Here is a 24,243-nt window from a genome sequence, read left to right as displayed (position 1 = left end):
GTCAGTGGTAGAGCTGGGTTCCACATTCATGTTCTTTACCACGTGCTATGTTTGTGATGTTAGCACCAGGAAAGTTAACGTGGTCTTAGGCTGCATTAATAAAAATACAAGAACTAGAACACGGAGAATGGATGATAGATCCCCAACCACATGTGGGCTTCTCCCAGCCCATTTTGAGTACAGTGTTCACTCCTGGACACAGGTTCCCACAGAGCTCAGCTCCAGGAAACTGGGCAATGCAGTGGCCCTGCCTGGATGCCATCCTTAAAGAAGTGTTTCATTGGTAAGCTGAATATGTTTGAATGGTTAACCCAGAGAGAACCTGAGGGATTTTACCCAATATCTTTCTTCAAATACCTAAAAGCTTGCACTGTAGAAAAGAGTTTAGAACTTCTCAGTCTGTGTCCAGTTAGCACCAGGAGTAGAAGTTCCAGGGAAGATGTTGGCTCAGTATCAGTCATAGCTTTTCAAAGATGGAATGAGCTGTTCATAAGAGAATGTGATTTCTATCTTTAAGCTGCTAAGACAAAGACTGAAGAAACATGATGGTGATGGTTTTCATAAGAGTCAAGCTTGAGCAGATAGTTGAGCTAAAAATACCTTAAGGTCATTCCCAAATCTGAAATACTTGAGTGTTTCCCAGAATGCTATTTTTAAAAAAGCCTTTTTTATTTTTAGTCAACAGTACTAATTACTTATTGTTATCTATGTGGGCTCCAGGGCTTACTGTTAAGTCACAGGGATGGTTCATAAAGAAAAATAAGACACATAGATTCCTCACATATGGTTGCCATTGACACGTCAGGCCGTTTCATGCATAAACCAGGAAGAGGGCAAACAAGGTCGATGTTACCTGTTGGAAGAATTTGCTGCTAACTTACTTAATTAAAAAATTTTTTATTTTTAAATGTTGTGTGTATGTAGGAGGTGTATATATTTTTAGGGCACATGAGATGTTCTGATACAGGCATGTAATATATACAATTATATTATGAAAAATGAGGTATCCATCCCCTCAAGCATTTCTCTTCTGTGTTACAAACAATCCAATTATACTCTTTTAGTTACTTTTAAATGTACAATTAAATTATTATTGATTGTAGTCACCCTGTTGTGCTATCAAATACTAGGTCTTATTTAGTCTTCCTATTTTTTTTGTACCCATAGAATTTACTTCTTTACTTCTCATGTCCTTTTCTATGGCTCCTGGCTGTTTTAAATGCAGTTTAGCCTATTGCATTGACTATTGTCAATTTATGCATAAGGAGAGCTACTTGGGATGAATAGAATAAAAAGGATGATTCAATTTAGGGATTTGGAAATTATGAGAAGACAGGAATGTGAAATTATATTTTACTGATAATATTTTCATAATAAGATGCCTATTTTTCTGAGATATATACTCAGATTTTTTATGCATTCTTTCTTCAAAGGGATGGAGTTTCATGAAGAACTTCATAATTTGGGGGCAAAAGAAGGCTTGAAAGGAAGAAAACTCAACAAAGCAACTGAGAGCTTTGCTTGGAATATTACAGTATTGAAGGTAGATGAAACATTCAGATGCCCCCTGTGCCTTTGCTTTTCTCCTCCTCATCTCTCCAATGTGTAGAGAAATGTCAGGGGTTAAATATGATGGTTTGGATTTTTTAACCTTTACTTTAGATTGAGAAGTACGTGTGCAGGTTTGTTATATAGGCAAACTGCGTGTCACAGGGGGCTGGAGAGCAGATTGTTTTGTTACCCAAGTAATAAGCATAGTATGCCATAGGTAGTTTTTTGATTCTCTCTCTCCTCCCACCCTCCACCCTCGAGTAGGCCCTGGTGTCTGTTGTTCCTCTCTTTGTGTCCATGTATTCTCATTGTTTAGTTCCCACTTTTAAGTGAGAACATGTGGTATTTGGTTTTCTGTTACTGCATTAGTTTGCTTAGGATAATGCCCTCTGGCTCCATCCATGTTGCTGCAAAGGAAATGATCTTTTTTAAGCCTGTGTAGTATTTCATGATGTATATGTACCACATTTTCTTTATCTAGTGATGGACATCTAGGTTGATTCCATGACTTTGCTATTGCGAATAGCACTGTGGTGAACATACATGTCCATGTGTCTTTATGGTAGAAGGAATTATATTCCTTTGGGATTATACCCACTAATGGGATTGCTGGGTCAAATGGTAATTCTGTTTTAAGTTCTTTGAGAAATTTTCACACTTCTTTCCACATGGCTGAATGAATTTACATTCTCACCAGCACTGATAAATGTTTGCTTTTCTCATCAACCTTGCCAGCATGTGTTATTTTCTGACTTTAGCTATTCTGACTGTGAGATGGTATCTCACTGTGGTTTTGATTTGCATTTTGCTAATGATTAGTGATGTTGAGCACTTTTTTATATGCTTGTTGGCCGAGTGTATGTCTTCTTTTGAAAAGTGTCTGTTCATGTCCTTTGCCTACTTCCTAATGGGGTTGTTTTTCACTGCTAATTTAAGTTCCTTGCAAATTCTGAATGTCAGACCTTTGTTGGATGCATAGTTTGCAAATATTTTCTCTCATTCTGTAGGTTGTATGTTCACTGTCTTGATAGTTTCTTTTGCTGTGCAGAAGGTCTTTAATTAGGTTCCACTGTCAATTTTTGTTTCTGTTGCAATTGCTTTTGATGTCTTTGTCATGAAAGCTTTTTTAGGTTCTATGTCCAGAATGGTATTTCCTAGGTTAGCTTCCAGAGTTTTTATAGTTTTAGGTGTTACATTTAAGTCTTGAATCCATGTCGAGTTGATTTTTGTATATGGTATAAGGAACAGGTCCAATTTCAATCTTCTGCACTTGACTAGCAGCACTTACTGAATAGGGAGTCCTTTCCCTATTGCTTGTTGTTGTTGACTTTGTTGAAGAGCAGATGGTTGTAGGTGTGCAGCATTATTTCTGGGCTCTCTATTCTGTTCCATTGGTCTCTGTGTCTGTTTTTGTACCAATATCATGCTGCCTTGATTACTGTAGCCTTGTAGTATCATTTGAAGTTGGGTCATGTGATACCTTAAGGAATGTGTGGCTTGATCTCTAGGTTCAGACTCTAGGAGATGGGGAGCTGCATACTGGGATTGACATGGTTTATGGCTTAATAAGGCAATGAGGTTTTTGGTGCAGGCAGGGGATAGCCCATGTGTGAGATTAATTTGCCTGGTGTGTATGTGTGTGTGTGCATGTGTGTGTTTGTGTGTGTTTACTCACATGAACACGTATGTTCAAATCAATATGGTTGTTCTTGTTTGTGGAAAGAATAATGACAAATGCTGTTGGGGAAGGTTCCACACAAATGATTTGGAAGAGACAAACTACAGAATATCTAGGGCCATTGAGGATTTTTGTTTTAAGAACAGTTCCTGTAAATACATTTCTTTTTCCAAATAGCTTTGGAAGTCAGTTTCTTGAGATTATGATTTGCTCTCTGCTGCACATTAATTTTTAGGATTTTGAAGTAAATATGCCACTTTTTATATTTTCTTTGTAAAAAGAGAAATGATTTAGGCAGACAGAATAATATATTCTTGACAGCTAAATGGGAGGAAAAACAGCTTCAAACAAAATTAATAATTGCTGACATTTAAGGAACACTCATTTTGTGCTAGGTACTGTTTTATGAGGTTTATATGAATTAACAATTTAATACGCCAACTCAGTATTGTTATTAATCTCACTTTACAGGTGGGAAAACAGAGGAATTGAAAGTCTGTGTATATTTCCTGAGGCTGCTCAGCTAGTAAATGAAGTTTGAGCTCAGGCAGTCTTGCTCCAAACCCTGTGTCTCTAACCTGTGCTGCAGAGATGCTGTACACGTTATGTGAAAGTGCTAGCTTAACTGTAAGACCTGTTACAAATGTCTATTAAAAATTCAGTCCACAAGCGATAAGCCCCTACTATGTATTAGACTCTGTGCTAGGCACTGGGAATACATGGAGAACAAGAGATATAGACCCTGACCTCATGAAGGTAACAGTCTGAGGCCAGTGGAAGAAGGGGATAGATAATGCATCATTTGCTTAAGGAGCAGGGATGACCTAGAACTGTAGTGTTAAAGAGGAGCTTATTATAATCCTAGATTATAATGTGGCAGTGTGAACCCTGATATACACATTTCATGTTCAGAAGATTTTATATGGGCTTGTTAATGTGCCAGTCACAGAAAGGTGCTAGGGATACAAATCAAGAGAATTACCTGGGTCTCCAAGACTAGTCTATAAGGAGAGACAGACATTTAACTAATAATGGCCATCGATTGTTCAGCACTTAATTCGTGCTCAACACTCAAGGCTAGATACTTTATATATACCCTTTCTTCCTTGCCACAACAGTGCAACCTTGCAACATGACATGCTGACTCTGATATGACTCCATCCTGCAAATGAGGATATTGAGGCTTGTGGGGTTGTGGGGGTTGGAATTTCTTGCCTGGAATCACAAAGCTAGTAAATGGCCAGCCTGCAATTTTTAACTCAGGCCCATGGTTTTTATCTACTACACTGTTCTGCCTCCTCTAAAATTCCATCCATGTGGCTGAGTCTCTGTATTAGTCTGTTCTAAGCTGCTAATAAAGACACACCTGAGAGTGGGTAATTAATTTATAAAATAAAGAGGTTTAATTGTCTCACAGTTCACCATGGCTGGAGGCTGCAGGAAACTTACAGTCATGGTGGAAGGGGAAGCAAACATGTCCTTCTTCACGAGCCAGCAGCAAGGAGAAGTGCTGAGCAAAAGGCAGAAAATCTCCTTATAAAACCATCAGATCTTGTGAGAACTCACTCACTATCATGAGAGCAGCCTAAGGGTAACTGCCCTTATGATTTGGTTACTTCCTACTGGGTCCCTCTCACAACACATGGGGATTATGGGAATGACATTTTAAGGTGACATTTGGGTGGGGACACAGCCAAACCATATTAGTCCCATTGGGTCCAGGCAGCCTAGTGCAGGGATAAGAATGTAGGCCCTGTGTGAAGATTACTTGATAGCAGTGAGACTAGTCAAGTTATGTAATCTCCCTGAGGGTGGTAACAATACCTACACCCAGATTTTGTGAGAATAAAATGAGATAATACATACAAAAGATGTAAGTCACAGTGCGCAAAACTAGACAGTATATATGTTAGCTGTTACTTTTTGTTTGTTTGCCAGGTGAGGATAAACATTGGAGGAACCAGGTTTTTTGTTATTTTTGTTTCTTTGTTAATGCTGTTCAAATTATTCCAAGAGAGCTTTTCAGACAGAATTAATCTTCTATTGTTATAACTCACATACTAGCTGCTGGTATTTCAGTTTGAGCACTAGAGTAGTGGACTGCTACTAACAAGAGTAATGTACTTTTCCACACTTCCAGTAGTTACTTTTTCTCCTCCATTGAGTTTGGGGCCTGTTAATCTGGTGTTTTGTCTTCATTTTTTTTGCTGGACAAATGACCTCCTTTGAATTTGAATTATTAGCTGAGAGAGTAAGAGCCTGGGCTCTGTTGGAGACTTTTTATTCCAGTGGTGCTGGTTTGAGAAGACGTCTTTCTCTATACAATTCTTCCATTAGTTCTTGTGCCTTAGAGCTGAAACAGTTCCTACTTGATTCTCCAGCCTTGCTATTAATTTTCAGAGCTCCTCAAAATCTTTTAATAAATGTTTTTGTTTGTAAGTTCACATTCAGTTTACCTTGCTTACAGTTGGTTGAATAATTAATAACCATCCTGGAAAGACATAATCACTGAATTAGGAGGCTGTGGCATGAATTACCTACACAATTCTCCATTGCCTACTGAAAAAGTTTCCTTATTCATGATTTAGACAAGTATTCCTCACTATCTAGAGAGAGAAAGTGGGAATTAACCAATTCTGGTTAAATATGTTGGCTTATATTTCTAAAAAATATTTAATTCCAGTGTAATTTCCAATAAGTAAGGAAGGAGCTGGAAAAAAATGAGAAATGTATCCTCAGAAAGATGGGGGATTGGCAGCATGGAGTGGTGCAAAGGAGCATTGGATTTAGAGTAAATTGAGCTGAGACTGAAAAATAAATTGTTTAGTGTTCTCTGCAGTTCAATATTATATTTATCTGATATTAAAAATGACAGGGAAGTTGGAGAAAAAATTGCAGAAAGAAAGATGACTAGCTCTATGATATAATGCATAAGAATAATGATTACAGTGTCCAAATTGTTCCAGAGATAGAGACTTAGTATTTGCAAGGAAACTGAAATCAAGGTGTTTCTGGAAGACCCCATACTTGTGTTTTTCTTTAATTCATATTCTAGCACTTACATGGGTCCAGTATAGGGGCTTGCTTAGTATATCTTTTGCATTTTTCCACACTTTTGCCATATGTCTATATCCAACTGTAACAGTCAATTTCCTCTCCCTTTCTTTCTTTTTCACTGTTGTACACAAAATTGGTCTCCTTACACAGCCACTGTGTTTATTTGGGATGATAGGATGACTCAGTCATCAGTACCTTTTCAAGACAAGCATTGGACCAAAATAACTCCATTCTATTCCATCCTCACATGTTAACAGACCTTTCCCTCTGTTTCTTCTCCATGATGTCCTTCAAAAATGAGTTTTGTGTCTTATTCTGTTTGTGCTGATATAATAAAATACATGATATTGGGTAATTTATAAACAATAGAGGTTTATTTCTCATAATTCTTGAGGCTGGAAAGTCCAAGATCAAGGCAGGAGCAGGTTTGGTGTCTGGTGAAAGCACAGTCTCTCCTTCCAAGATAGTGACTTCTTGCTTTGTCCTTCAGAGGGGAGGAATGGTGTCTCCTCAAATGGCAGAAGGGAAAGAAAGGCAAAAGAGGGCAAAAGGGCCTAGGTAGTTCCTGCCAGCCTTTTTATAAGGCAGTAATCACCTCCTAAAGGTCCTACTTCTTGATATTGTTGCATTGGGGATTAAGTTCAGAAGGGACACAAACATTCAAATTATAGACATTTGGTTGCTAACATAATATTAAACTCTCACAATGGAAAATTTTCCTGTTCTTTAAGGCTTTCAGAAAGGGATATTACAACTTCACTTACATAGCCAACATGTTCTAATAAATTGTTAGTAATTTTGGAAGTGCTTCACTCATGAGAGTTCTGAAGATCTCTTGGGAGCAAGATGTGGACTTAACCTATATCACTGATAAAAAAGGCTATTTGCAATGAAGTGAAAGTTGTTTAAAGTCTTGGACTCTATGCAGAGTGATTTGACTTTTTAAGCAGAAAAAGAACTGCAATGTAAAGGTTGTCACATCTATAAAACCGAAATTAGAAAGAATCCAAGAGGAGCATTTTAGTGAGCTTTTCTAAATTTTAATTTTCTAGCTTGTCCTGTCGGCTATTTTAAGAAACTAAATTTTATTACATTATGTTTTTAAAAGTTTTATGAAAAAATCAATTTTAGCAGGCTGGAGAAGTATCAAGTAGAGAGATATAAAAATAATATTAAAGAAATATAATTAATAAATATTTTATCACTTCTACAATCCCAGAGGTAGGGATGCAAAAATGGGCTTTAAAAGCTTCTGCCCAGTAGAGTCACATGTCCCACTCCCATTTCACAGTCAAATATGATTTCATTGGAGTGGGACAAATGTAAACCTTCTTAGGGAAGAGGAGCGGATATTGGTAAATACAATCTATCGGTGAAGGTTCTTCAACTGTCCCCACCTCATAGAGCTACAGTGAGGTCTAAGTGAGTAAATATATATAAAGCAGTGTCTGGCATATACAAAGTGCTTTGTGAGTGTTTGTTAGTTTTATTACTTAAAAGGAACATTCAATGCTTACAATAATCAAGTGATTTTTACACAACATTTTAATGATTTTTAAGGATAACCCTGTAAAGTTACTCTTATTATACCCCTTTTACAGATAGGGGAACTGAGGCTCAAGAGGTTAGGAACCTTCCCATTGGCATATAGGAAATGAGTGATGGAGCAAGGATTTAACTCTAAAGGCCACGTTGTCATCCCACTGTGCTATATTGTCAAAATACTTACAGCACCATAATAATAATGGTTTGTATTAACGAGCACTTTCTGTGTATCAAGTATACTACTAAAGTGGTTTATATTTATTATTTTACTTAAGCTAAGGGAGTGAGTATCCTGTCCATCTAGCATGAACATTTCAGTCTCCTTGACAGTATATGCTTACAGTGCAGAAAGCTATAGCGAGAGTGTAGCTTGAGAACAATTTATTTATAACACTACATTTATGAAGCAACTTTCTTTTCTCAATCTAGTTTACCAGGTATACTTTTCTAGTGGGAAATAGAATGGATTGACCAAGTGACATAACTAGTTCCATCTGCGCAGTAGTCACATTTCTCTTTGTAGGTAAATCAGTTAACTTCCCTTTTTACTGGTCCATCTCCTATGAGCTTGGTTAGCATGAATCAGCTTCCCAGGGTCTGATCACCCCTGAGTGAATGGATGCATTTGAGTCCTTGGACAGATACCACTGGGATCACGAAAGCAAAGCAAAACAACAACAAAAATACCAAAGCAGAAGACCAGACCCAGGACCCCTGAGAGCTCAGTCAGCCTCCTCTTGTTTCTCTTAGATAGCTTTGCTGTTCATTGGCTTTTAGTGTGGATATTGCTAGCTGCCATGTCTTGATGGGACAGAGGAAGCTTAAGAACCATACCTCTAGCAAAAACTTTACAAAGGCTATCCTCCCTTTCATATTCCTTCTGCATGACCCCTCCTTCACAACCACAATTCTACTTTTCAGACCCACAATCTGTCTTTTATCAACTGAGATGTTAAAGCAGAATCTATTCTGTATCTTCTCTAGGAAACATTTACTTTTTAAATTTTCATTTTATTGAATTTATTTTATTTTATTTTATTTTATTTTTTGTCTATTAAATGTTTAAAAATAATGTTGGAATTTTGACAAACAGTTATGGTAACAGTCATGTCAGAAACATTTGGTGAATGCAACTGGGTGGAGCAAAATAGGGATGAAGCCAAAACTGAGGGTCTTATTCAAGTGGCAGCCAGTTTAGTCTCACTCAACCTATTAAGCTCTAAACTCACTTGGGATCTTAGCCAGCTGCTTTACAATGCATGTTATTGACTACCAGGAAGAAGGTGGGTGGCAGAAGGGAAAGAATGGATGGATCACTTCTAAAAAAAACAGGTTGAATCTCATGTGTCAGTATCATTATTTTTATAAACAAAAGAAAATATTATTAGGCTTTGTGAAGTATAGAGTATATATTTAGAAGGCATAGAATTTATCTGGGGGTTATAAGTTAAGTTTGATAGATTTATCCTTGGACTAGGTATTTGAAAATATACTCCTAGATACATTTGTAGAATCTTGTTATTGTTTGGCTAGTGAATGCAAAATAAAGACCCTTCTCACCCACCTCAAGAAGGTGACTTCGTTTATTTTCACATCAACATTTATAAATAAGGAAGTGCAATGCATAAATGAGGCTTCTAATCCATAAATTAGCAAATCATAATTTAACACATTTTTATTTTATTTTATTTGTGGTGAAACCAAATTTATTAATTCAACAAATATGTCTGTTACGTCTTTACTAGGTGACAGGCTTTGTGCTTGGGATATATTGGTGAATAAAAATGTGGTCTTGTGGTCTCAGAGCTGAAAGTCTAGTGGGAGAAGCAATCATTTAACTATCACACAGTGTGACTTAAATTTGTCCTTATGATGGGTGTCTTTAAAAAGTGCATGGCATCATGAGAGTGTGCAATGGGATTTAACCTAATGGGAGAGGTCAGGGAAGTCTTCCATGAGACTTCAGGAAGAGAGGTCAGGAAGTACCAGTTGAGCAGTGAGTAGATAGTCTAGCCTTTCATAGATTCCAAAACCCTGCCCTGTATCTTGATATTTGTGTGTAGTTGCCAAAATAATCTGAAAATAATGGTGAAAAGAAAACAAATCAAAATAAAGACATGCTGGATCTCTTCAACATGGTCTGGGGAGTTCTAAAATTTCTGCCTTGCTCATTTAATTACTACTCATTAGCATTATGGCTAATTTGTTATTATATCAAATCTGGCCATATTAATTCCAAATGAATTTAATCATCTACCTTCTAATATATAATCTGCAGCAAACTTTTATAACCATGTGTATTCATAAAATCCATTTGACAGCTTATAGTTGCAGAGGAGGATGTTATAAGGTTGGTTTTTGAGTGATTTCCACAATTTAAAGCTGAAAAGATGCAGAGAGAGAGAGAGAGAGTTATATAATGCAGAGTATTAGTGTTAGTGTTAGATAAAAGGTAAATTTTTTGAAGTATAATTGATGCATCTATTATAAAAAAAGCCACAAGTTTAAAATATTATTTCAAACAGCTCTTATCCAATAATATAGGACAGTTCAAATAGAATGTCAGTGCTTCTTAGCAATAGGCAGACTGGTTACATGGTCTCCAGATTTCTGCCTTGGGTGGCTGCATCCCAGCTGTGCTGCCCAGGAGTTTAGTAGAGATAAAAGCCAGGCTGTTGACATGATTATGGAAGCACACACCACTTCACTTTATCTCCAGTAGAACTAAATTTAGCATCTCTTGGAGGTACACTTTTTTTTTTTTCAGATGAAAGCTGCATTTTATAATGAATTTGAATAATTCAAAAGTGGCAGGATCCTAATGAATAGATGCATCATAGACCAGAGGACTTGGCTCCAACTAGTGAAGTTCTTGAAGGTCTTACTTTTCTTTCAGGAAAATTTTATTTAGAGAAAATTTGTTTCTTATACACAGAGTTTTAGCCTAAGGTGAGTTGTAGCTTAAGTGAGTTTGATGTTTTAACTCTGCATTAATTATTTCTTACAGTGATATAAGTGGAAAGAAAACATTGATAACCAAACAGTTTCATTCTGGTTTCTTACAGCTCTTGTAGGTTTTACATTCACAAGCTCCTTTTCTGATGTTGTTACTCAAGGAAGACAAAAATGGGCTACATCTATCTAATTTCCTTATTGTTAACCCAAATCAGAGCAAAATGAGTTCACTTCTCTGAATATGTGTGTGTGTATATATACATGGTACACACATGTATATATATATATGGTACACACACACATTGTAAAATCAAATCAAATCTGAATTTAGATAGAGAGTCTGTTCAAAAGAATTATCACAATAAGGAGAGGAAACTACTCTGATAGGGGAATTATTGTAACAGAGAGAATGCCCCTACCTTAAGATCTGTATGCATTTGAAAGATCAGGTAGAAAGGATTTTTCTTTTGTAGGGAAGGGCCAAGAAGTTCAGAAAGAAGCACATATGAGGGAGTGGGTAGCATGATCCCACAGCTGATCCTACAGTTAGGAAGCATCTTTTCGGTGGTCAGCCCTTTCTTGTAAGAGGTCATTAAGGAAAGGCTGTGTGCTGACTCAGGCTGAGAGTGGGTCAAAGTTCAGGGGACTAAGGGGAAGAGATAAGCCTAATTAAAGTTTGGCCAAGTCCAGGTAGCAGATATTAATATTTTGTCCAGATTTGTTAGTAGATACAAACAGTTTGGCTAATCATTTATGAGGTAAGAAAGAGGTTCTGAAAGGTCTATGTTTGGCCTTGTCACAGGTAAACAAGGGAGCTTCCATGAGTCTTAGCTAAGTTCTGTGGGGAAGAGGAGTCTTTCAAGGAACACAGAAGGATGGGGGGATTTCTTAACCATCCCTGATTTCCTGTAACACAGGGCTCAGATAAAGTTTAACATTGTCAACATATGCATTTATATAGTGTATTAGTCTGTTCTAATGCTGCTAATAAAGATACACCCGAGACTTCATAAAAGAAATAGGTTTAATGGACTCACAGTTCCACATGGCTGGGGAGGCCTCACAATCACGGCAGAAGACTAAGAAAGAGCAAAGAGATTTCTTACATGGACAAGAAAGAGATTGTTCAGGGGAACTTCCATTTATAAAACCATCAGGTCTTGTGAGACTTATTGACTACCACTAGAACAGTATGGGGGAAACCACCCCATGATTCAATTATTTCCACTAGGCCCTGTTTTTGACACATGGGAATTATTACAATTCAAGGGAGATTTGGGTGAGGACACAGCCAAACCAAATCTCATATATATATTTATCACATATATAAAATATATACACATAAATATATAAAAATATACTTATTAAATATATAAAAATAGATACATATAATATACATTTATACATGTGTATATATAAAATGTATGTATATATGTATATGTGTACATACATATATGTAAATGTAAAAATCTAAAGGATAATTTAGGTTGAGTATACTTTTTAAAAGTCATATTGAAAAGATCTAAATTATGGAGCAGCAGGAAAGTTACCCTCAAGTCATAAGTGGTTATTTTCCAATTTAATTAAACCTTTCTTATTTCAAGTAGATACCATGTGCTCAAAGATACATCATATATGAGATTACATACTCATAGTAATAGGCCAGGAGGATAAATCTTTTTTTTCTCCTTATTTCTCACTTAGAAAAATGATTTTGTATTGTTAATTACTCTCCATACATTATTGATACTTTTAGTATTTGTGGTAAGTGAAGATACCTATCTACCAATGCAGAATAACTAATAACTGAATTTTCCCTTTAAGGAAAAATTCATGCCTTTATGATATTAATTATAGATTCTTTGGAAAACATATCCCTCTGGAGTTTTAAAAATAAATTTAGATTCATAAAAATTTACATATAACTGTTCAGAGAACTATTTGAATAAGACAAGAAATGTGGATCATTATCATAATTATATTAATGCTTTAAAAAAATGTAACTTCTGGAAGGAAAAGACTCTCACAGAATCATGACTTAGAATTAAGTATTAGACTTTTGCATCATTGCATAATATTATGGAAAGGTTAACAAATCATTATGTAGAGACTCCAGAGTTTCAGATTCAAAGAAGAGAATCCTTTTCTATGCAATGAAATACACTAACCCCTCATAATGGGATTTGTAAATCTGCCAGGACGAAGCTATGTGTTCTAAAAATAGCTAAAGTCTTTGAGTGTTTATTTAAAAGATAACTATTCTCAATGGATTTTTGAGTCAATTGTACTCAGGGATGGAAAGTTCTTAAATTGCTTTACAGTGTATTCCAGGGAAAAAAATATTGCAATTCAAATCTCTCAGAGGTATTCCTTAATCAACTAGAATATTCTGGATCTCTCAGTTGTCTGCTACTGGGCAGCTGGCATTATGAAACAACTAGAATAAAATTGGTTCATGAATTTGTTGCCTGGGAATTATCCGTTTCTTGGGTCAAAGAAAGATCCTGATCAATTACAAACAAATCTAGTCTCAGAAAGTTGAACTCCCTTTCTTACGCATGAGTTAAGAGATGTATTTTTCATATACATTTAAAATATACTGGATGCTCTGAAAGTATAACTTGGGTTTCAACAACAAATTTTGATTTACTTGGGTCAGAAATATGGGTCTGTCTCACTGTCATTTTCTGTTTGTTTGTTTCTTTTTTCAGATTTAATTGGGCTTTACTTTTTTGTAAGAAATATATAGAAAAGGAAGGTTATGTGTGTTAGAACTACTCATGTTCTCTGGTGGTACATTATTGCAACAGAAGTTTATTTCTCCAAACTGCTTGGATGGGCACAATTTGAACCTATGCTGAAACAGTCCTATAGATACTTGAGAGTTACATACAGTTTATTTGCTGGTGAAATCATGGATGGTTACACACTGCTTCCTCATTCCCTTACCTTCCAGATGGCTCTCCACACTTACCACACATGTTGCAGGAAGCAGGTTCTTGTTTATTGTGGGTTTGCTATCAACCAAGAAACTGATATCTAAGACTGCTAAAAAACAAAGCTAGCATGTAAAGTCTCATATATTGAAAAGTATGTTTTAGTGGTAACTGTGTCCTAGTATTAAATCTAAGTAAGTGAGACTGAAGCTTCTTAACAATGTATATTGTGTATTCTCTGAGTCAGCCCATAGAGTCTTTACATGTGCTCTGAAACTAGAGAGGGAAAAAGCCAGCAACTTCCTTCCTGTTCTCTTTTATCAATAGTAGTATATTTTAGCCTGGGAGAGGAAGAATGCCATCGAAAGGAACAATTATATGTATATATAGTGTGTGTTTGTGTATGTGTTGTATCATAGGCTCTTGTTTCTTATATTAAACAATTCACTTATTAAGCCTTGATTATTGTAAGCTCTGTAATAATACATGTAGATGTGACAATAACAATAATAGAGGAATGAAATTTTCCTCGGAGGTTTTGGTTAACTAAATATAGTCTCAGCTGCTCTTATGAAAAACATAAAAAGGTGTAAGCCATATAATAATTATAAATGCTATCAAAATGGAAATTACAATTTTAAATTCTGGAAAATACAGTCTTTGCTACTAAATCACAATTTCATCAATGATACTCAATCATTCGGTCATCCTCTACTTAATAACCACCACCTTAAAAATTGCTGGGCTCATCTCAGGAAGTATAATTTTATTCTAGAGATTCTTCTCTGGTCAGAGAGAGAGAGAGAGAGAGACAGACAGAGAAAGAGAGAGAGAGAGTGAGAGAGAGAGAGAGAGAAAGAGAAAGAAAGAAAAGAAAGAAAGAAAGAAAGAGTGAAGCAAATAATAAAGTGATTACTACTGTCCTTACTCTTTAAATAACAGCTCCTGGGAAGGTCAGGTCCTTTGGCTGTTTTGTCAAAGATACCCAGGAAGAGTTTTCATAGAGATCGCTGAACTACAGGAGCCTTGAAAATTAATTACATGAAACTTTATGAATTTCCTTGAAGTTAAACATCAGCACAACCAGAATTATCTTCCTGGAGCTTTTGATTAGACATTTCTATACCAGTTTGTCTGTCATTTCTTTTTTGCAGCATAAGGTTTAACAATCTAATCCCTGAATTGGCCACAGCTGCTGCATACTACTATGTCAATTGTGCAGTGCACAACCATAGGGGGTGCCATTCCCACTGAATGTATGTGAATAGTGCCCTCTGGATTTGTCATGTGGTTACCATGAAGTTGTCAGGCTAAGCATTTTTCTAGCTCCAGCCTTTTGTTCTCCATGAAGTTTTGAGTGCCTTTAATTATTATTACATTAATTATAATTATTGTCTAATGTAGTGATTTTCCCTAAGGTTTACATTTAAGATACATTTTCAGTCATTTCAAAAGGATTCATATGCAGTAACATGTCTTCCTGTGAAACTATCATTATTTGTGTATTGAAGCACAGTAGAGAAGCCCAAGAATCCAGAGTATTACATACATCAGATGAGGAAAATGTCAATTGTAACTCAGCTAGATCTTCACTTTGATTGGTTTTGACCCAAATGTACTTGATTCAGTTTGTAACTTGACAGTAGAAACTGTGGACATTTGGAAAAAAATATCCAGTCCTCTTTTCAAGTCTAATACATCCTTCTTTTGTGAGAAAATTTAATTAAATTCATTTAATCTTCTAAAGAATGCTCTAAATTCATTTAAGAGAATTAAAAATAAATAAATCTTTTTAAGAACCTAAGACTTGAGTGAGAAAAATGATTTGATGTTAGTCTGTCAGCTTTAAGAAAAAATGCCAAGTTCTTTGCCTGGATAGAAGGTCCTCTGTGATGGGGCCTTTGCTTACCTCTGATCTCTTCACATTTTATATTCTCCATGCCTGCAGTTCTGTTTCTTGGAAATATCAGACAGTTTTGGGATTCCATGCCTTCGCACTGCTGTTCCTGCCAACTGTGATGTTCTTTCCCTCCCGCCTCAGTCACCCACCAACTCCACTTCGTCTCTGAGATCCAGCACTAGTGTTATCCATTGCCTTTCCAGGGAAGCCTTCCCTGCTCTTGTCCCTCCATGCCCCTCACCCCTCGATTCTCATCAAAACCAAATTACCTCCTGTGTAGTGCCAGATCTGTAGCTTATACACAATTTTATTCCCATGCCCACCACCCTGACTCACTAAATTGTAATGATGTGTCTAGATGCCTTTTTCTCGTACAAAATCCAGCTCCTTCAGGGTGGGGACTGTGCCTTAGCACAGTGCTAAGATTTAGATGAGAAAACAGAGGATTACAGATGCTCTGCAATTTGTTCAAGATGATGCGACTAACTAGAAAGCAGTGAGAATGGATGCACACCTTGATCTGTGTGACTCCAAAGCCTTTTCTTAATATCCACAGTCATGAGTCCAAGGTCACTGTAGATGCCTGTGTCCCAAAGCTTGTTCTTCATATTGGATGGATGTTGTGTCCAATGTCACCATTGGATGCCTACGTGACATTTGGGAAGATGGGTGTTTCTGCAATTCTTGGCAGCTCCATTTTCTCATGGGGTTGAAATTTTGTCCTCTTTTTCCTACTTCAGCCTCTGGGGAGTTTCATTTTTCCTGGTCTACTCTTTAAAAAAAATTAATTTTTGTGGGTACATAGGTGTATATACTTGTGGGTTACATAAGATGTTTTGGTACAGGCATACAATGCATAATAATCACATCACAGAAAATTGGGTATGCATCCCCTCAAGGATTTATCCTTTGTGTTTCAAATAAACCAATTATACTCTTTTAGTTATTTGAAAATATACAATTAAATTGTTACTGACCATAGTCACTATGTTGTACTATCAAATACTTAGTCTTATTCGTTCTAACTTTTTTTGTACCCATTAACCATCCTCATCTCCCCACAACCCCACTATTCTTCCCAGCCTCTAGTAACCATCCTTCTTCTATTCTCTATGTCCATGAGTTCAATTCTTTCCATCTTTAGTTCCCACAAATGAGTTTGAACCTGTGAAGTTTGTTTTTCTGTGCCTAGTTTATTTAACTTAACATAATGACCTCCAGTTCCATCCATGATTTGCAAATGACAGGATCTCAATCCTTTTTTATGGCTGAATAGTATTCCATTGTGTATATGTACCACATTTTCTTTATCCATTCATGTGCTGATGGACACTTAGGTTGCTTCCAAATCTTGGCTATTGTGAATAGTGCTGCTGCAATAAACCTGAGAGTGAAGGTAACTCTTTGATATACTCATTTCCTTTCTTGTTAATATATACTCACAAGTGGGATTGCTGGATTGTATGGTAGCTCTATTTTTAGTTTTTTGAGGAAGCTCCAAATTGTTCTCCATAGTGGCTGTACTAATTTACATTCCCACCAACAGTGTATGAGGATTCCCTTTTCTCCATATCTTTGCCAGCATTTTTTATTACCTGTCTTTTGAATATAAATCATCTTAACTGGGGTAAGATGATATGTCATTGTAGTTTTTATTTGCATTTCTCTGATGATCAGTGTTGTTACCTTTTTCATATGCTTTTTGCCGTTTGTCTTCTTTTGAGAAATGTCTATTCAGATCTTTTGCCCAGTTTTTAATAAGGTTATTAGAGTTTTTCCTCTAAAGTTGTTTGAGTTTCTTATGTGTTCTGATTATTAATCTCTTGTCAGATAGGTAGTTTGCAAATATTTTCTTCCATTTTGTGGGTTGTCTCTTCACTTTGTGGGTTGTTGCCTTTGTTATGCAGAAGCTTTTTAGCTTGATGTGAATTCATTTGTTAGTTTTGCTTTGGTTGCCTGTGCTTGTTGGGTATTACTCAAGACACATTTGTCCAGACAAATGTTTTGGAGGGTTTCCCCAATGTTTTCTTATAGTGGTTTTATAGTTTGAGGTCTTAAATTTAAGTCGTTAATTCATTTTGATTTGATGAGAGATAGGGGTCTAGTTTCATTCTTTTGCATGTGGATATCCAGTTTTCCCAGCACTGTTATTGAGGAGTGACTCTTCCCCACTGTATGTTCATGGCACTTTTGTCAAAAATGAGTTTACTGTAGATGTGTGGATTTGTTTCTAGGTTTTCTATTCTGTTCCATTGGTCGATGTGTCTGTTTTTATGCCAGCACCATACTGTTTTGGTTATTACAGCTCTGTTGTATAATTTAAAGTCCCTGGCCTACTCTTTTATTCAGTTTCATCTTTTCCTACCAGAGCACTCCATCTTTTCAGAATACAGGCAGGCTCCCATATGCACTGGACTGGTAATTTGCTTTTGGCTTTTTGTCTCAGTAGGACCAGTGCCCACCTTTATTTTTCTCTTCCTTCTGGTAGCCATCTTTTCACTGTCAGGCAACTGGCGACTGTTCTCAGAGTTATTTGATAGAATTGCACAGGTTTCTAGATCAGTGCTTCAGCTCTTTTCAGCCATTTTCCTCAATTCATGCTGTATAGAGGCATCTGTGCACATACGTACACAGATATCCTGAGTATACATTATAAACAATTTTTTGTGGTCCTATTCTACATTTTATAATTCTAGTGCCTATGTTTACTTTTTTTTTGTTGTTACTGTAGAAGAAGCATATAAAATGTGCTCAAGACATGATTGATGAATTGAATTATATAAATTTAAATCTATAAAAAATGTTAGTTATCCCAGTGCAAGAAGATGTTGGTCACTATTGCCTTTGGTTACTCATAAGAGGATTAAAAAAAGACACTTTAATTTTCTTTAGGTTTATTGTCTTTTTCCAGCATGTTCAGATATTAACAATCAAAGTGAGTGAACGTTAGATTTTGTATATGATCTTTTCTTAAAATCTGGGTTACTTTTATCTTTGAGTGTCTTCCTTCCTTTGTGAATCATCACAGTCTTCATCACTGTCAATTTTAAAATATTTACCAAGAACTCATCATATATCTAGTGCCATAAATATATAAAAATGCTTTTAGAAAATGTTCCCCTTTTTAGTATTCACTTATGTTACAAACTGGCAAACCCTTTGGTCTCAGTTATACTTTTGGAATAAGCCTCTCATCTTGGGATCATCATTATTTCTGTTCAATAAATTAGAGAATTATTGTGAAACAAATTGGGTGTATCAGAAAGAAATGGGACACTTTAGAGAAGATCAGAATATTCACCATAAAGCTGGAATCAAGCATATGACTGATTGGAACTGATGAATCTGTCCCAGTTTTAAAATATATTTTTAAAATGTAAAATACACTATAACAACAACAAATAATCTCTTATAGTTATAAAATATATATTCTCTCTAGACAGTGTTCTAAGTGTTTTGTACTTATTAAATCATTAAATTATAATAACCATGTACATGCTATTATGATGTCCATTTTATACAGGAGAAAACCAAGGGACAGAAAGGTTAGGTAATAGCTAATAAGTGGCAGTGCCATGATTGAAACCAGGCAGTGTGGACCTGGAGTCCTTGTCCACAGTCTGACAAGACTGCCCCACCTGGTACACAGCTGTTTTATATACAATGAATGAAAAAGCTCAATAACAATGGTAAATCCACACTTCATAATAACAATTAAACTCCTAAACTTGTAAATATATAAATGTAGAGAGATAGATGCTGATCTTCAGATGGGCAGGGAAGGGCATGTTATTCATGTTACAATAGGCAAACTATCCCCCAATTTTAAATACGGAGATTTCTAGTGTGGTTGGCTGTAGATAACAAGTCAACTTGCAACAGACATTGGAACATTGGGAGGGGTTAACTGTTATGGACTTGATGGAGTCCCCTCCACAAGTTTGTATGTTGAAATCTTAAACCCCCAGTACCACACAATGTGGTTGTATTCGAAGATAGGGCCTTTAAAAAGGTAACTAAATTAAAATGAGGTAATTGGTGGCAGGGAGGATAATCCAATATGATGGGTGTCCTTAGAAGAAGAGGAAATTTAGACTTAGACAGGTACAGAAAGAAGACCATGTGAAGATATAGGGAAAAGACAGCCATCTCTATAAGCCAAGAAGTAGGGTCTCAGAAGAAACCAACCCTGTCAACACTTTGATATAGGACTTTTAGCTTTAGAATTGTCAGAAATAAATTTCTGTTGCTTAAGCTAGGGTTCCTTAACCCTCGTTCCGTGACCTGTTAGGAACCAGGCTGCACAGCAATGAACATTATTGCCTGAGCCCTGCCGCCTGTCAGATCAGTAGCAGCATTAGATTCTCATAGGAATGGGAACCCAACTGTGAATTGTGCACCTGAGGAATCTAGGTTGCATACTCACGAGAATCTAGCTAATGCCTGATGATCTGAGGCGGAATAGTTTAATCCTGAAACCATGCACCCCCCTCCAGCCTCCCAGTCCATGGAAAAATTGTCTTCCATGACACCAGTCCTTGGTGCCAAAATGTTGGGGACCCTGGCTTAAGCCACCCAGTCTATGGTGCTTTGTCACGGCAGCCCTAGCAGACTAATACAGGGACCCAGGAGGGAGAACGAGTGAAAGCTAAAGTTTGAGTCTCCTAGTGCAAAACTCATGAGGAAACAAATTTAAAACTCCACAGTTTTCTCTCGATCTTTGGCAGAAAAATATAATTTAATTAGAATGCATTTTTATGTAAAGTGGGGTGCCCATGGCCACATGACTCGTTCTTTATGTGGGCAGATAGGACAGTCTCCTTAACCAGTGTGATTAGGATTTCACTAGCTTATCTCTCAACAAATACACACATTGTTACTCCACTGGCTTCTGCCTCCCCCAGATATACCTGTCATAATATAATGTAATTAAAATAATTATAATAATAATTCCCTCTGACCTTGAAATTAGTAATTAGCATGATGGTCAGTCTTTTGATAGTTTTCTCCAGAAAACTTTTGTTAAAATGGGCCTGCATAAAAGGTTGGGGGCAATGTTCTAGTTATAAGAGAATGGGCTAATTTTTGGGTAAGTTGACTATTCCTTGCCAGAATTAAGAAGTTGGAAAATGAGGTTTTTGGGTGGTAAGTAGTCATGGTCCCTGGAAATTCTAGGCTGAGGAGAGTAGGTATTCAGTGGCATCCAATTTATTTTTTCATTCAACAAACACTTAGGAGCCTTGCTTTGACTGGGCCCTATGCTAACTCCTGGGGTGTCTCTATGAACATGATAGAAGCAGCCACTGCATTCAGAGTTTATATTCTTATGGGAGATACAGACAGTACAAAGTACAAGCCATAATTAGTTATTTAATTGTAATTGTGGCAAGTAATGCCTCTGGAAAAAGGCTAGAGAGAATGAAAAATAATTTTATTTAATTCATTTTCTTCCTGAAGTTTGGCACCTTTTAGCCTGTGCTGTCCAATATAGAAAGCACTAGCCATAGGTGTGCAATTTTAAGTAATACAAAATAATTACAATGAAATAAAATTAGATATTCCATTCCTCAGGGGCATTCGTCACATTTCAAGTGCTCAGTAGCTACATGTGGCTAGTGACTACCATAATGAACCACAGAGATACAGAATGTTTCTGCCATCGCTGAAGGTTTTACCAAGAACTCTGTCTGGGCTCTAGAGTTGTGCCAGAGCTGTGAAGTCAAGAAAGAGAGCCCTTAACTTAATTCCTTAGAGAACAGAATATGTATATATATATATATACACACCGAAATAGTCCACTTTTGGCTGCAGACCATAGTATAAATCTCATCTTAGTCTGGCCTTCAAAATGAAGAATGGGCTTGGTTTTAAACCAAGGACAGATTTCCTTTTCTCTTAGTCTTATAAGTATTAGAGTTTTGCATTTTGGGAGTGCTCATTTTTGGATATATAAGCAATTTGTCCATAGGAACTAGGGGATTTTTATATTTTTTCCTTTTATTTTGAATATCTGACTGAATAAAATAAACAACCTGTGGTTTACAGATATGAGGAGTGTTGGAATCTGTTACTTTAAAATAGTATAGCAATGTTTGGGCTTTTCACAGCTGAAAGAATTAAACTCAGCTTCAGTACCACCAATCCCCATTTTTTTTTTCCAAGTACAAGAGAAAAAAGAAGAAAAGAATATGTGGGTAGAGAATAAGGAAATTGGCCGTGTTGGTTTAATACCCTTGAAGTTGACATTAGTAGAGGACTTTATTAAAACATGCAATCTGTATCTGAGGATTATAAAAAAATAATATGTCATGGTGGGGGATATCTTTGGCTGCCACACCTAAAGGTCACTCTTTGAAGGAAGCTGAGATGGCTGCCAGGATCCATTGATTTCTCTCTAGTACTGAAACATCCTCTGGCAGGTGTCAGCCTGACTGTTTGAACAAATAAATATGGAAAATTAAAGAGTAAGGAAGAAAGGGCCATGGGATTCTGCTAATAGACTGGGCTGAATACTTCAGTATTTGTTCTGAACAGATATGTATAAATTTTTGCTTTAGCAACCCAACAGACATATAAAGTATTCAAGTATTAGTCAACATATATTTTCTTTAGTGGAATATAGCTTCTCAAATCTCTAGGATAACAAAAGTTTTAAAATCCTGTCTAAGTGCATATAATTCTTTGTTTCTAGTGGGGTTACTCCCTCATGTTAAATAGGACATTTTCTTACAACAGATTTCAGATTTCTTTGATTATTTTCCACTTAGCCCCTCCGTTCCCACCATGGCCATCCCTCTGCAATTCTCCAAATATCCCATGCGTATTCTTGCCTCTATGTCTCTGCATACACTATTTCTCTTCTGTGCTTACCCTCCAACTCCTCTATAATCTAGAACACTCAGTCTTGACATCTTTTTGAACAAGAATTGCATTTATGATGATAGATCTGTACCTGCTTTATAAAAAAAGCCCATGTCTCCTTCTGAGGTGATTTTGCTTACTGGCTAATCTTTTCGGTTTTTTTTTTTTGTCTTTAGGTTTTGTAGAAAATGAGGTAAGATAGAAAAAGTGAGAACTCACATGATCTGCTGCCTGGGCTGTGGGGACCACCTAGGGGCTGTGTGGAGGGAACCATCCCTACCTTAGCTCTGAGCTAATAACCATGAGGATTCCAAATCTAGGTGCTCACATTTATTGCATACCATTAGCAAGTTAAAAATAATAGAGCCAGGCCAAGCGCAGTGGCTCATTCCTGTGATCCCAGCACTCTGGGAGGTTCAAGTAGGCAGATCCCTTGAGCTCAGGAGCTTGACTCCAGCCTGGGCAACCTGATGAGACCCTGTCTCTACAAAAAAATACAACAATTAGCTGGGTTTGGTGGCACGCGCCTATAGCCCCAGCTTCTTGGAGGCTGAGGGGAGAGTCGCTTGAGCCTTGGAAGGGTGAGGCTGCAGTGAGCCATGATTGCACCTTTGCACTCCAGCCTGTGTGACAGAGTGAGACCTTGTTTCAAACAATAACAACAAAAACAACGAGGTAGAGCCATTTCCTGAGCAGATTGGCAGGTGAGGGATGCTGGTTTTAGCTGGTACAGTGAATGTGTGTGTGTGTGTGTGTGTGTGCTGTGTATTCTTAGTTCCTTTGTACACTGACAGTTGAAAACCTGAACTTTGCCCTTCTCTCTCCCTTGTTATTTCCAATGTTAGTAGGCAGTTTGTAGCACAGCAGAATGGGAGAGTTGCAAAGGGAGGTGTCTATGGGGTGAACCTTTTCAATTGCCCTTCCATCCACATACCCTCTGTACTGTGAATAATCATAAATGCATAATGGTAACATTTTCCACATGCTAAATCATGCTAATGACCCCTACCAAGTAGAGAAAAGAACTTTGTTGTATAATACCAACAAATTATTTAAACCTGAGAGTTTTATATCATATTAGATTAAGTTGTATATATTAAGATTTTCCAAACAGCAAGTATAAATATATACTTATACATATAAGAGGTATGGCTATTTTAACCTATTTTTTATTATGTGAAATATTGGACATTTTTTATGTTACCATTTTTTTTCTCCTTTCACCAAATTGTGAGAGCAAATAGCTAGATACATTTTTTTCCCTTTGAAGAGGCACGACAGTTTCAGGTTTTGCTAAGAAAGATAGTGTCCATCTGAAAATTTGTGTACACAGTGTTCCCTTCTAATTTAAATGCCTATTTACACAGGTTGGGGATATGCCAATGTTTTTTGATGACATTGTAAGTTTATAATCTATTTGAGTCACTTTTATATACTTAGAATGACTGAGGTGCAAATCTACATGGAAGGAGAGGAATAAAGCACATGGTTTTAGAAGGCCATTTCTGATCATTGGAGCACAAGCTTTTTGTGGACAGCAGGCATTCCCTACCTAAGCCCAAAGCAGGGGAGCCACCTGCTGGACAGTGCAAAAAATCTTCATTTTCCTGGAAGTAGTCATCCCTGCTTTTTTACTTTTAAGTTTAGGTAGATTTGCTTACATATTTTAATTTATATACTTCGTATTTTCCTGAGTAAATTTTTCACTTCACACTAATAAAGGTCTCCAAAACAGGGAGAAAAAAATTAGGATGCTATGA

At 36.6% G+C, this 24,243-nt stretch overlaps 1 protein-coding gene across 3 annotated transcripts in view; it reads left to right on the top strand.

Annotated features, from left to right (window-relative positions):
- Positions 1 to 24,243, top strand: part of PLCL1 (phospholipase C like 1 (inactive)) — a 339,780-nt gene that overhangs the window by 298,488 nt on the left and 17,049 nt on the right. For 2 of the 3 annotated variants that reach the window (XM_012473240.2, XM_012473241.3), the window contains exon 5: positions 1,434 to 1,543. The exons of the other annotated variant lie outside the window; for it this stretch is intronic. In XM_012473240.2, coding sequence (XP_012328663.2) covers positions 1,434 to 1,543 — 110 coding nt within the window. The remainder of the gene's footprint in view (positions 1 to 1,433; positions 1,544 to 24,243) is intronic. 3 annotated transcript variants of the gene reach the window in all.

The sequence above is a fragment of the Aotus nancymaae genome, unplaced genomic scaffold (assembly GCF_030222135.1).
Source record: "Aotus nancymaae isolate 86718 unplaced genomic scaffold, 86718_ANA_hifiasm-v0.15.2.pri h1tg000008l, whole genome shotgun sequence".
NCBI classification, from domain to species: Eukaryota; Metazoa; Chordata; class Mammalia; order Primates; family Aotidae; genus Aotus; species Aotus nancymaae.
This window is presented reverse-complemented; position numbering and strand designations above follow the sequence as displayed.